Source organism: Camelus ferus, chromosome 5 (assembly GCF_009834535.1).
Source record: "Camelus ferus isolate YT-003-E chromosome 5, BCGSAC_Cfer_1.0, whole genome shotgun sequence".
Lineage (NCBI taxonomy): Eukaryota > Metazoa > Chordata > Mammalia > Artiodactyla > Camelidae > Camelus > Camelus ferus.
Window position 1 is genome coordinate 69,003,467 of NC_045700.1, and position 15,416 is coordinate 69,018,882.

The 15,416-nt window shown below is 33.9% G+C and overlaps 1 protein-coding gene across 1 annotated transcript in view; it reads left to right on the top strand.

Annotated features, from left to right (window-relative positions):
- The window catches only part of RAPH1 (Ras association (RalGDS/AF-6) and pleckstrin homology domains 1), an 83,301-nt gene that overhangs the window by 18,508 nt on the left and 49,377 nt on the right, over nt 1-15,416 (top strand). The window contains 3 exon segments of the mRNA XM_032480020.1: nt 8,605-8,724; nt 12,989-13,094; nt 13,907-14,412. Of these exon segments, the coding sequence (XP_032335911.1) occupies nt 8,605-8,724; nt 12,989-13,094; nt 13,907-14,412 (732 nt within the window).

Consider the following 15,416-nt stretch of genomic DNA (forward strand, 5'->3'; position numbering starts at 1 on the left):
CAGGGAATATGTTAATGAATAATGGGTGGTACAGGTGTTTCACTGTTTTAACTCCTTTTGTTCTCACATTCAGTAACAAAATTTTAAAAGTCAAAGCTTAAAAAAGCCCATCTTCAAGTCTATAGCTTTAGTTTTATTATTTGATTAATACTAGTCTTTGGTTTAGAACTGAATTCTGGTGTCTTCCTGACCTACTTATAATGTTAACTAACTTTTTTTTGTACTTAGTTACTTGGCTTTTTTCATCTGAAAGTTGGAAATGATTGTCTTTTGCTTCTATGAAAGAATTATCTGATGAGTAATTATTTTTCTAAGATATTAAGCTTTTATTTCTATTGAGTTAAACTAATTTTATGATAACTAAAATAACTTTAAAAAGTTAACTTAGTAGGCCACACAAATGCAATTTAGGAAAAGGTAACATATGCATACAGAATAAAAATTATGTGTTGGAGAAATATGCAGTTGTTTTTTAGGGTTCTTAGGTTAAACCGCATTATTTTATTTGGTAAAAATGTTTCAGCCTATATGGGTTTTTTTTCCTTTAAATTTATTTCTGAATTTTAAATGATTTGCTAGTTGACATGCTCTGTTTTCCTAACTGAACTTCGACTTTCTGAAGGTAGAGACTGTTCTTTCTTGTGTCTCCCTTTCTTCCTCTCTCTCTTCCTTAATTTATTTTGATAAAATTTTAGACTTACAGAAAAGTTGTAAGAAGAGTACAAACAACTCCCATATTCCCTTTACTTAGATTCACCTATTGTTCACATTTTACCTAATTATCATTCCCCTCTCCCTATGTGGATATTTACACCCACACGTACACACACACACATTTTTTCCCTGAGCCATTTAAGAATAAGTTGCAGACATTATTCCCCTTTATGACTAAATTTTTTAGTGTATGTTTCCTAAGAGCAAATATATTCTTATATATATAACTGCAGTACTATTATCAAAATCAGGAAATGAAACATTGGTGCAGTGCTATGATCTAATGTAACAAAATAAAATTTTATCAGTTGTCCCAATTTGTCCTTTACAGCTATGTTTGTATACTTAAATATATTCTCTGGATCCAGGATCCAGTCCAGTATCAAACATTGCATTTAGTTGTCCTGTCTCTTTAGGTTTCCTTTAATCTGGACCGTATCTTCAGCCTTTCTTTGTGTTCTCGGCCTTCACATTTTTGGAACTATAGGCCAATTATTTTGTAAAATGTTTCAAGATTTGATTCAGGTAATGAAGTTTTGTCAGGAATACCACAAAATGATAATGTGTCTTCTCACTACATCATTATAGGAAGCATATGATGTTGGTTTGCCCCAGTATTGGTGATGTTAACTTTGATCACTTGGTTAAGGAAGTGTCCCTCCAGTAATTTGTGGGGAGATATTTTGAGAATATGTAAATTGGGTAATCAGATATTCACCCACTATTCTTAGCATCTATTGATGACTCTTGCCTGAATCAGTTGTTGCTGCAGTGGTGGCAAAATGGTGATCTTCTGTCATTTCATCTACATTAATTAGTTGGCATTCTATTGTAAGGAAGAGCTTTCTTCCCATATATTTATTTGTATCAGTATAGATTCATGGATTCTTGTTTTATTTAATGGGTTATATTTTGTTTCTCTCATAATTAATTTTGATGCTTAAATTGTCCCAGATTAGCTCCTAGGACCCTGCTTCAGGGTCCTGTGCTCTTAATGACATGTCCCCATTGAGCAGCTTCTGGCACAAGAAGATGTTCTGGGGGCTCACCTTATTGTTTTCTCTGCCCCAGCTCTGGAGTCATTACTCCAAGGATCTCTGGTTACTTTTTCAGTAGAATATATATTTAGAAACCAAAAACTGAAAACTAGGTATGCTAATGGCTACTGGGATATTATTACTATGAGGCCTTTTCAGTGAGCATGCCTTTGAACACACATGCACGTATATTATTTCTGTCACTCCCTTTACCTCTGTCTTGGAAACCTTGAGTTCATACTGATGATGCGAAATCTGATCCAAATGGCTTCTATGCTGCAGGCTGCAGCTGTCTCACACTCTCCCTTGTTCCCCCAAGTGTGGGCTGCCTTGAGCAGCTGTATTTCCTGCCAAGCATTTGGCTGTCTTATAGAATAGGGCAGAAGTGGAGAAAAACAATAGTAGACCACTATCCTAATGAGGCTTTCAAGAATTTCAAGACAATTTCTCCTACCCAAGAAGAGTAGTCAAGTTGTAGCCTTTATGGAAGGTTGGAGCTGGAGAGTGCAGGAGCAATATCAGCTGTCTCCAAAGATAACTCCCTACTTCTGTAGGGAAAAGTCCCAAGCATGGAGCAAAATGAGCAAGATGAGTATCTCCGGAAAGTCAGGGAGAAGAGAGAGATGTATGTATTCACATATATGTATATGTATATATATACACACTCACACATAGATGTACTGTGTTAGTTTCCTAGGGCTGCTGTAACAAATCACCACACACTGGGTGGCTTAAAAAACAGCAGAAATTTATTTTCTCATAGTTTCTGAAATAAACTTGAAAAGTTAGAATAGAAACAAAAGAAACTTTACACTTCATTTCTGCTTTTCAATTTTTGTTATTTTTTAGTTGCTCTGTGATTTCACATTATGGCTTCTTATTTTTAGGAATGTTTAGAATTTCTTTGAAGAGCATTGAACTAAGATTGTTTTTTCCTCTTTAGATAAGGCATTCCTGTTTGGGGTTTAGTAGATAAAGAATATTCAGTGTTAAGAAAACCCAGTGTAAATACAAGAATGAATATGGTTCATCATTCTGTTCAAAGAATTCCTTTACTGGGAACTGTATTTAAGCGCTTGATAAATAAAACATTAAATTAACAACAATGCCTTTGATTTGGCTTTTAACTCTTAGGCATTATAACCTCTACCAACTGTTAAAAGAGTTCTTGTTTGTTTTTATGCTGCTTTCCGTAATCTTTAGTTACCTCACAGGTAATGTACATGATAATGAAGAGGATGTGTTAGTTACATCCTGGGTTGTCAAAAACAGAGATAAGTAAAGGAGAAGGCATAAGGGTGTGAATCACCTCACCTAGTATTTCTCTTTCCTCTGGGTAAGGAGGGTTTCCCAGTCGCTGTCTCAAGAGTACTGCACCTCTTTTATTTATCGAGGAGGTTCAGTTCCACGTGGAAATGTTACAAAACTTAGTTCCAGGTGTCAGCTCATTCCAAGAGGACCAGGCCATGCAAGTTCCCTCCTGGCCAGTTAGTTTACTGGGTTCCTTTGGATAACATAGTACTTTGCTTCTTTCTTAGTCCCTTTCAACACGTGGGAGACTGTAGCTTCCTTTAAACTTGCTTCATGCACAGGTCTACAAGAGGAACTTTGTTCTTAGAGACTTTGTTAATCAAGATAGCTCTATGTTTACCACCCCTCCCATACTAGATTAATGTTCTTTTAAGTCATGGAAGATATTTTTTGCTTTCTTTGTATCCTGTGTAGTACTTACCATAATGTTATTTGTAGGCAAGGTATTTTGAAGTGTTGGATCTCAAGTAGAACTTGGGCCTTTCTGTTGAGGATCACTAACCTCTAGAGAAAATTTGAGTGATGGATACAGAAAGCAACTTTTGATTACTTTTTTAAAAGCTCACTTGCTTAGTAAATTAATGACAAGCTGTAAAATGATGTTTATTTATGAGAAGGGTCATAGTGGAAAAGGATCCTCAGAAAAAGGACCTGATGTATGCATAGAACATAAATAAATAAAAGAAACATATCAAGCATGGGAATTTAGAATTTGGGGAAAAGTCAGTTTAGGTTCTCACTTTCACATTATGTACCAAACTAAGCTACCTATTGTATAATACAATAATTACATAAAAGATTGAATAATGAAATAAAACTAAAAATTTACATAAACATTTATCTGATTTCTGGATGGAGAAGAATTTACTGAACAAAGCAGTGTAAGAATGTTTTTCACCATTTGTACATTTGATAACTTAAAAAAATAAAATGTTTAGCAGTGTCTTAAAAAAAGAGACCATCCAACAAAATTGAAAGATAAAACCTGAGGAAAATGTTACTATACACACAACATGTTTGATATCTTGATTCTGTAAAGAGCTCATGTAAATTCAATTGTTTATTAAATTCCCAGTTTCCACTTGGACAGTTTACACAGTTTACACTATTTATTTCATGGCAGAACTACGAGTTGTAGGTCTGGAGAGAAACATACCTCTTGGTGCCCTGTTAGGATGAGTACTTAACAGCCCTCCATCCCCCACAATTCTCAGTTCATTTTACATTGTGTTGTGTCCTATGTCTCTCCTTTTCCTTCTCTGCTTTGACTTCCTCCCTCCTTTTGATGGGTCCTCTTCCTCTTTTTGTGCCTTATTACTAAATTTAACAGTTTTTTTTCCTTATTGTTTCTTTTGTCAGATTTAGGTTTCCTTCCTCTTGCTTTTATTTTGCAAGGGTTGTATCTTGCACAGTTGGGGGCATTCCTTGAACCTGGAAGTCTTTATAGGCCCCCTTCTCATAGTGTCTTATTTTCACAAAAAGCAATTATTTTGAATGATTTTTGAATTTTTGAATTAAAGGGACAAAAAGAGTTTGGTAATAAATAAGGCACCCTGGCTGTATACCATGTATTTTTCTTACCGCTCTAAGTATGTGACTTGTGTAAGTTGTATTTCCTCTCAAGACTTTAATTTTTGTATCTATAATTATCTCTACCTGGTATCTATTGTGGCCTTCTAATGGTCTTTCTGTTCTTTAATAACTCTTGCAGAGGCACCATGACCTCTGGCTAAAATACCATTTCTCCCCCTACCTCTTTCACTTCTGTGTTTAGTTCTTTCCAGTTGTCTTCTGGAGAAAAAAAAATAGGCTTGGCTTTCAAGTTCCCACCTTAGTCCTTGACTTTTAAGTCTCACTCTTCCCTCTTGTTTTATTTGACTCAGTCTCATGATGTTCTCACAAAAACAGACTTTCTTCATTGCTTTTTATAATTTGCCCTACCTGGAATATATTTATTCAGTCCTTAAACCCTAATCTAAGCCTGCCCCGCCTTTGATAAAGATCACCATTCTGTCTTGCGATGAGGAAATTGAGTAGTAAACCAAAATACCTTCCAAGAGGAAGATTAATAGGGAAAATATGCTTGAGTAATTAACTTCATGTAAAATTTAGTGGGAATAATACTGATTCACTAAGGCAATGGGTGGTTTTGTCTTATGTAGTGGAGTGTACTATATATTACAAGTTTTAACCGGTAATAATTGAAGCACAATTATTCACTGTTATCTGTGAAATGAAACCAACCAGCATTGTAAGCAGTGGTGGATCATTCCCTCCATTATTTCTATTTTCATTTCATGAATAAAATAACTGTAAAGTAGTTTAAAATATTAATTAAATCATTATTAGCTATAATTATTATTTTTCTGTAATAAATAATATGATTTTGAAATAATATTTAGACTAACTAAAACCTCTAATTACCTGAGTCCTAATAACTTCCTCATTTTTTTTTCAGTTGGATGTTTGCTAGGCATCTCTCAATCTGTCTTCAAAACAGAATCCATACCTTTCCGTCCCCTAACCTGCTCCAAGGAACTGCAGGCAGAACAGTGTGGCTACTGCTGGAGGGGAGAGTGGGAAGGGAGTCAGGGAGGACCCTGAAGGCCTGGGTCACTCGGGGCCTTCTCAGCCTACCAGCGACTTCGGGTTTTGTTGTAATTCAGTAAGTCTGCACTTTGGAGGAGTAAATCTTTTTATTTGTGGTAGGATACGTTTATTCTTTCAGGACATAATTTCCCTCAGGTATAACAGAGCAGAGAATTTGAGTGAAATTTTAATATGTTCCTCCCAATGTACCTAATATAAAAGAGTAATAGTATTTATTCTAGTATGTATCATAGTTTTCTTGGGCCTATTTCCACATCATTAAGGAAAAGCATCACACTGGAAGCTATCCATTTAAATCCAAATTATTTTTAAAACAAAATTTGTAAAGTTCTCTTTTTAAAAAAATTTTCTCTCTTTTGTTTGGAGGGACAATTGACTAACTGTTGTTATATTTGCATTTTCTGCTGTCATCATTTGCAGTAGGGACATTATGTTGGGAAAATTCAGGTTTAGAATTGTGATTTATTGGAGACAGGATTGATATATAACAAAGAATGAATTGCCTAGCTAGGTTTGCTGACTTTAGACAGTGCAGAGCCTGTAAGAAAACTCCTTGGGGCTCCTCACTGGGTGGGTGTAGTAGACAGAAACAATACCATATTGGGGGTAGGTGAATAAGGGTTAACATCAGCTTCTAGAGAATGGAGAGTGCTGTTTTAGAGTGTAGCTCTTTTAAGAAATGTTGTAGGACCTCAATTTTTATTGGAAAAGTCTCTGAATAAAGTGTCTTAAGTTCATTTTTATCAATAACCCATGTGGTGACAGAAATTCAAGGACAGAATTGGTAAACATTACATAAATGGTAAAAGTCAAATCGGTGCTTCAAAATTTCCATTTATTTTATGACTGTCATTGTTCCTTAGCCATATTTTCCTTCACTTGAGTTAATAGTAGTCTACAATAAAAACAAAACTATTAAAATATTGAAAGAGATTTTTTAAAAACCCAAATAATTATTGAGTTGGAATAATTGGAAAAAACTCACAAAACACACTAGACTTTGATGTGGAGTCTGTAGTTCAATTTGGATCCATAATTTAAAAGAGTCATATTCATTTTGAACTGTTCTGTGTTTGCTTTGTAAACACAAATTCCTGTTGTTTTCGGTTTTTTCCAGTGTAGCATCATCCTTATGGCCGTTTGCAGTGTGTGCTCAGAAGGGAAGTGTGGGCATAAGTATCATTATTTCAAAGCAGAGTTATTTTAGAATATTTTCACTTCTGGGTTATTCTAGTGTGTTTAGTTTTAAGGATTAGGGAGGAAGAGGAAGTTGACCACTCTGTTCCCAGCTCTGTTGCTGTTGGCCCTCATGAAGACTAGGTATTACTACTCCTAGGCATTCTCAAAGTAGCAATAATTATTTGAGTGAGTAAGTCACTGGTCAGATGGGGTTTTTCTTTGCACTAAGTTTTTGTTTTTCATGGGTAGGTATCTTACTGAAGTATAATATCAGGTTTCTATTGAGATTGATCTGTAAATAATTGAGTAATGAATAAAAAATCTTAGAAATAGTATTAATACAAGTGAACTATAAAAGCCAAATTTCTTTAAGAGCCAAATTTATGAATTGGAGAATTAGTCAGCCCATTTTCCGTTTGTCTAGGTAGAATGCCCTGAGTTATACATGCTTATATATTAAGTTAATGAAGGAATTAAGATATTAAGAGATGAGAATTTCTTAAGTGAGTAAACAGGATATGATCTGATTTTCAACATCATTAAAACTAAATTCAGTTTTGATTTTGCAACATTATTCAATTGACCCTTTCTGTAAAATTTTAATAGTAAAATAAGGTTTAAAATTTAACTTCATGGTGGGAGGGTATAGCTCAAGAGGTAGAGGGCATGCTTAGCATACGCAGGGTCCTAGGTTCAATCCCCAGTACCTCCTCTAGAAATAAACTTTAAAATTACCCCGCCCCAAACAAACCAACCAAAATTTAACTTCATGGCACCTCATGAGATAGTTAAGTTCCTTATGTATCTCATAACCACATTTAAGGATCACAGAGATAATTTTGTTGATTGCTGCTTTGGAGGCATAAATTGTCTACAAATTCTTAACCTAGATTAAGGATATCTTTATTCTCTGAGGAATTGTTTAAGATAACTGACAGGTTGTATTCTGAATATTGGAACGAAAGCTGACTCATAAATGTGAGTCAAGAGTATGGCATGTACAATGAAGATACTTGTTGTGTCCCTGGGAAAGTTAATAGTTATTACTACAAGTTGAAGGAAAAGGATTTGTGGTCAAATAAATTTAGAATATGTTGTTAAGCAAAGCTAAGCTTTACTGAGGATTTCTCAATCTTTATTAATAAAATATCTTATATTAATCAGATTAATCTTTAAGAATCTCTAGTGTCTGGTCAGTCATTGATCTTACTTTGTTTTGTGTAATCTTATCCTCTCTTCACAAAATAATATACAAGTTCCATGTCAGGTATCATGTTATTTTATTAAGGGGAAGAAAGAAAACATATCTTATTTCAAGGGACTTAAACTTGAAAAGTCACTATATGTAGGAAATTTTGTATATATAAAGTTTTCAATTCTAGTTTTCTATTTCAATTCTGGTTTCATGGATTTTGGTAGGAACTGATAGGGAAGTAAATAAAACACAAATGGGGTAGAAAGTGAGAGTAGGATAGAAGGAAGAACTAATTCAACAAACTAGATTAAAATTTTTGTTTTGTATGTTCTCGGTAATGCTTGTTGGACAATACATATTTATTTGTATCTAAACAGATTTTTACAGAATAAGGTAATAACTTGCTCCCCATTAATGACTTCCTGTTTCCTTTTATAACATATCTATAGTTTTGAAGGCCTGACTCCAGAGAGTTGCAGTATATATCAGTACATACAGTGCATACTTTTTGAAGTTCAGCCTGTAACTGTTAATTCTATACAAATATCTGTATTCCAGATGGAGCAGCTATCAGATGAAGAAGTTGACCATGGTGCTGAAGAAGACAGTGACAAGGAAGATCAGGACCTGGACAAAATGTTTGGAGCCTGGCTGGGGGAGCTAGACAAACTCACCCAGGTTAGAAATAGTGCTTGAAAAACTAGTTGAGGATTTTAGGTCATAACTGTGTGCTAAAAGTTTACTGTGTAGACATAAGGATGTGGATATAGGTTATGTTTTAAAGTACTGCTATAAAGGGAAAATGTCCAAAACATTAACAAGTAAATGACTGTTAACACTAGAACACAAGATATTATCTGTGGTTATTTTAAGGAGTTAAAAAGAAAAATGCTTTCGACAGGTTCTGTGCATTCAGAGGGACTTCTTAAAATCTGTTTCATAAATCGAGATTGCTGGCTAAAAAGTTTTAAAGCCTAACGTGTAAAAATCTAAATTTTAGCAAATCCTAGTCCATAACTTAGTATGAATACATTTTACGTCATAAATAATATCCTCATATGCAGATATTGTCTATTACATGATTCCAGGATACTGACAAAATTTCATCCCTTGCTGCACTTTATTGTGGGTTTTTTGTTTGTCTGTTTTTGGTTGGGAGTAGGTAATTATGTTTGTTTATTTTTTAACGGAGGTACTGAGGATTGAACCCAGGACCTCGTGCATGCTAAGCATGCACTGTTCCACTGAGCTATACCCTACCCCCTGCATTTTAAAACAGCGGCAAAGCTTTTTCCATTTTGTTTTGTTGGATCTTGGGTGTTTAAAAAAAGAATGACTTTATCCTCTAAACCAGGTAACTTGTTAGAATAAAGGCATATGCTGTTACTACCCCAGTTAGTACATTATATTCAATATTCAGTATGAAGATAGTTATCTGTATTAAAACAACTTTAATTTTATGACAGTGAGAGCATTAGAACAAAACTTATCTTCACTCAACCTTAAATAGTATTTCTGGGAAGAACTTTTGTGTAAATTGCTTAAGTATGAGATTCCTTAACCAGTAGAAAAGTAGGTTGTTAGGTGGAAACTTAAAGTACTAGTTTGTTTCTGTATTTCTTTCTGTTGTAGTCTGGAATTAAAACTGAGAAACTCTTCATGTAATTCTTGCTAGATCATTTTGAAAAGCAGACATGTTTGTGAGCATAACCTGTTAATGCTGAATTTTGAGAATAATGCTTTTAATCCTACTAGAATTTCATAAAAAATCGTTCCCTTCATCTCTGATCAAGAGAAACAACATTATTTGTGGTAATAGGGAGGAGGGCATAGCTCAAGCGGTAGAGTGCATGCTTAGCATGCACGAGGTCCTGGGTTCAATCCCCAGTACTTCCTCTAGAAATAAATAAATCTAATTACCTACCCCCACACACCAAAAATGAACAGGAAAACAAAAACCAAAACAAACCTAAATAAAATACTGGCTTAAAAAATTAATTAAAAATAAATAAATTTTTAAAAACATTATTTGTGGTGATAAAGGTTGTTTCCTATATAAAGTTCTTTTCCTTTTGCCACACCATTTCAGTTTAATTCTTAATTTTTTTAAAAATGTTTTTGGCATAGAGATGATGACTAGACTATGCGGTTTCTATGCTGAGGAGAAAAAGGAAGGAGGAAGCCAAGTAGAGGAATAGAAAATGTATATATATGCATGACTGGGACATAGTGCTGTACATTGACATATTGTAACTGACTATACTTCAATTAAAAAAAATAAAAAGAAAATGATACTGCATGAAGGAAAGTATGTGAGGGCCAGCTGATATGTGTGGGGTTTCCTTGACTGTGGATTTTATTGTCCATACCTGAGGAGGGGCCAAAAAAAGGGAAAAAACAGGAGATATCAGTCCCGCCACTCTGGGTAGAGTAGACTCCATGTTACTCTACAGCAGTTGGCATTTCTACTGAATACAAGAAAACCTTGTCCCTCTGAGCTTGGTTGGAATTCCCAACACATTACCCCAAACTGCCAGATTTCTAAGTAAGATAAAATGGATTCTGTCTTCATTTCAGAAAGTTATTCTCAAGGGAAGAATGCTTGGAATCAGATTTCATGATAGTTTACTAATATATAATTATTTGACTATCATGTTTCTTTTCTCCTGTTTTTATAAAGACAGTTATTAGAAGGAATTATCTCTAATAATTTTGTTGTTCTTAGGGAGGAATGCTTTCAAAATCTTCCTCAGGTATTTATTTTAGCTGCCTTATACTATTTGACTCAGAACAAGTTTAGATTGTATGATCACAAGTAAATAAAACAAAGAATTGATTTCTTAATTTAAAAAAACTATAGGTTTCAATTCAATAAACTGTTACAAGAAAAAGTAGTATGTGCATTGCATGGCTTATAATGCATAGTTTTATGGTTTAATCAGCCTGTTTTGACTATAGAAACCAAATTTTTCTTTAACTACTCCTTTTAAGCACTGATAGTGTCAAAAACTGCTATTATTAATGATCTCAATTGTGTATTAACTTTTTTTATTTTAAGAGTGTGTAATTTAAAAATGATTGTTATATGAGGTAGTTAACTTTCATCTAATAAAAGCATGTGTGAAATACATTGTATCTTAAAAAAGAAAAGAAAACCTTGGATTCTTCCCTAGATCTAAAATTCCCTGACATACAAATGTGAAAGAGCTATTCATCAAAAAAGTTGGTCCTAAAATAATGCTGTGACTGTTCTTTTTTATTTATAAATCTATAGAGAAAACCAGGTAAAAACTGTTGCATAACATGGCTCACTGCTAACAAGTTATTTTTTTAACACTTCAGAAGTTTTCAAAAAGTATTTTGCTAAGTTAGTGGCTAAAATTTCACATTTCTTGTTTATTTCATTATTTTAGTTCACTGCAAAGAGTCATCTGTGCACCTATATCACACAGTCTTAATGGATTTTCAACATTATATTAAATCAGTTGTAAATTTTAAGTGGTTGGTAAATTTTCTGAAATTGTCTGTCAAATTTTGTTATCCATTTGCATTTTTCTGAAAGAAGGTTCATGGTTTTTATCACATTCTCAATGACATCCCACCCCTCCACTTCTCCCACCCACCCCCTCCAAAAAAAAGGTTAAAAACCTTAGCCCTGATAGATTACCAGTTTCTTGGCATCAAGGAGTATTTCTTACTATTTTGCTTGTTGCCCCAGCATCATGGACACAGCAGATAATTATAATAAGTATCTGTTTATTTGAACTGATAAATAATAGGTGGACTTCTAATATGTCCTCAGTTATACTCAAGTTTTACTGAAAACATTACCTACTTATTATTCTTCATTTCCACTGAGGGAAGGAGATTAGATCTTAAATTGCAGCAGAATTAGGTTTGGGGTTAAAGGAGAATTTCCTACCTGTTTTGTGAAACTTTGAAATAAGGCACTTAATGGTTGAGGATCTCCTTTATACGACAGCTTTAAAAACTGGATGGACACTATCTGAATAGATTCATTTTATCTTGAAATGAGTAAAGAGGATAGCATTCTAATTTAATTCCATGATTCTACAGATAGACTATTCAGCATTCTTTTTCATTTGAAATCTACTTGATAATTATAAAGAGAAATTAAAATTTTTAAAGGCTAATCCTAATATTTACAAATTTATTTAAATAGACACTAAGTAACTACTTACCCTTCCCCTGAATTTCTGTTGTGAACATCTTTTCTTTATTGTAGAAAGGTTAGAAAAAAAGAGTCATTTAAAAAGATGGTGAGTTAACTTACAAGACACCTTACCCTGTACTGTAGTGCAGTATAATTCTTATAACTTATCACAGGCAGTATAGCTGCTTTACAGTTTGCCCTTACCTTGATAGAGCTCGAAAAGAACAAAGATATTTCATCATTGTTTGAAGTTGTCGTCACTTTCTGTTAAAATCTTGGGTCTTACTGATTTTGAGTCCAAAATTGTGCCTTATTTTCTGGGTACTTCATGCCAAGAACGAGGCTATGCTGGACCAAAAACAGATTCCTCTGAGGAGAGAGATAGCAGAATTCTCTGCATTATTCTATTCTGTTTCATATCTTACCATGCCTGTATTCATATACCTAACTTATTTTATAGTGAATTTATGTGAAATAAGCTCAGTCACTATGCTTGATGTATCTGGAAGGAAATTTACTCTGAACTATGACCATCTCAAGTGCCTTAAGTAAGCATATATCTAAAAATTAAAAAAAAAACTATGACCAAAATGATATGAAAACTAATTATACTTTACCTTGAGACCTTGAGGCAATTACTTAGAAGAACTTTGGTTTTATTAACTGTTATATGACAATTCACTTAATCATAAAACAAACTTTATATATCTTTTTATATCATTGAAACCTGAATTTAATATGACTTAATTAAGTTTCCTTCTTTTAAAGAGTTTGGATTCTGACAAGCCCACAGAACCAATAAAAAGATCTCCTCTTCGCCAGGAAACAAACATGGCCAATTTTTCTTATCGCTTCTCTATATACAACTTGAATGGTAAGATGTAATTGGAAATAAAATGTACAATAGTATAGTAAGTTGTATAGTGTGGAAGTAATGCAGCTACAGCTCCATGTAGCTCAATATAAAAACTACGTGCATAACTTGACTGAGTTCTTAGGTTTCTTGATTTGTGCATTTTATTACTAATACAAATAATCACAGAAAAAAACTGAAACATAACTAAAATTTTCTAGTTGACTTATAATAATTGACAAAGTACAGACTCAGGTGGAATCCTACAACAAACTTAATTGCAATGTTGTATTTTCACTGGAATAAAGTTCAGTGAAATTATCTTAATAGTAATTTAAAAATCAGCCCCTCTAGCCTTTATTTAATGAACTCTATCTAGTCAGCTTTACAGTTTTTTGGAATTGACATTTGAATCTGTAATTTTTTAGGCCCCAACATTTCTCTATTTATGCCCTCAGCTCTTTAGGTATTAACATTTCTACCAGGGCAACGGTCATATTAATAACTTGGAGCCTCAGGTAAAAAAAATTGCATGGGAGATGTGGTTAAAACCATGGAAAAATATATGATTTTTGCATTATTTTTGTCTTTTAACTCATAATTTTACTCTCCTCTGATTACTATAAATCTTAAAAGATGAACTCTGCTTCTAAAATTTTTCTCTTGGAATTTAAAACAAAAATCTGTTAGAAATCCTGTATTTGATAGGCTTAAGGCCCAATAGAATGAATATTTTTGCTTTTCCCCCTTGCATTTATTAACTGATTTATAATAGAATGTATAAATTATGGTTCATTGTGTTCTGGAAACCTCATGCATGCTGTTCTTTGCAGAAGCTCTGAATCAGGGAGAAACTGTGGACCTGGATGCCCTAATGGCTGATCTTTGCTCGATAGAGCAGGAGCTCAGCAGTATAGGTGCAGGAAATAGTAAGCGTCAAATCACAGAAACAAAAGCCACTCAGAAATTACCTGCTAGCCGACATTCGTCAAAACATGGCACTTTGAAAGGACTGTCTTCCTCATCTAATAGGATAACTAAGCCGTCACATGCCAACTACTCCCTGGATGACATCACTGCACAGTTAGAACAGGCCTCCCTGAGCATGGATGAGGCCGCTCAGCAGTCTGTACTAGAAGACAATAAGCCCTTAGTAACTAATCAGCACCGGAGAACAGCATCAGCGGGCACAGTGAGTGATGCTGAAGTACACTCGGTCAGTAACTCTTCTCGTTCAAGCATCACTTCCGCAGCCTCCAGCATGGACTCTTTGGATATTGATAAAGTAACACGCCCTCAGGAACTGGATTTGACACATCCGGGGCAGCCAATTACTGAGGTAAGTGGATAGAACCTTCTTCCCTGGTATTTCAGTATTAAAATAAGGAGAAAATGATATTTTTTAAATGCAATTTTAATTAACTTTGTTTTTTCTACATATGAAATTGGCAAGGATACCTCTGAGTTAAGTTTTAAAATCAAACTACGGAAAGAATGTATTACCAGATACAGCAGTGTCAGAGGTGATTAAGAAGAGATTTAGTTTTTTCAGTTTTATTCTTGTGACTATTTGAAGTCCTTAATGTCAGTTGTATCACATGATTAAAAAACTTGAAATGTGATCTATATTGAATGATATTTTGTGAAGTTATGATAGCTATTAAGCTGATAATAATTTATAATATATGTTTATTATAAAATAACCACTTGAGAAAATGATTCATTTGTAGTTCTCCAAATTCTAATTCTCAGGGCTTACTCCATTTTATTATCAAAGAGTCAGGTTTGGGTAGTGGAAACAACCATTGGGCTTGGAATCAAAAATCTTGGTTCCAACTGTTTTATTTACCGCTCACTACCCATAGGACCTTAAATGAGTTATTTACTCTTTGTGAACATCAGTTTCTCATAGTAAGCTGGAGCTAATAGTACATGGTCTTCCTTCTTCATACTGTGGTTCAGAGAATCAAAAGTGATATAATATACATGAACAGATTTTTAAAAGATGAAGTTTTTCTGGATGTGATGGGGTGATAAGAATGGGTTTGTGATAAAGTAAGTTTAGCAAACGCTGAGTTTGGTGAAGGTGAATTCTTGATTGAGTTCTTTTCATTAAGGAGAAGGCAATTTTGTTACAGTATAAAGTAGCAACAAGAAAGAAGAAAATTAGTGGGGAAGAATAAGTCCAACCTTCCATTTAGTTTGTATCTACAGTGCTCTCTAATACAAGGTAAAATAATTTGTATTAATACGAAGGTAAAATCTTACAAAACATTGTTTAAGGAATTGCTGAGAAATTTATTATTTACTCCTGTTACTTGATATTATTGACACCCCTCCCCC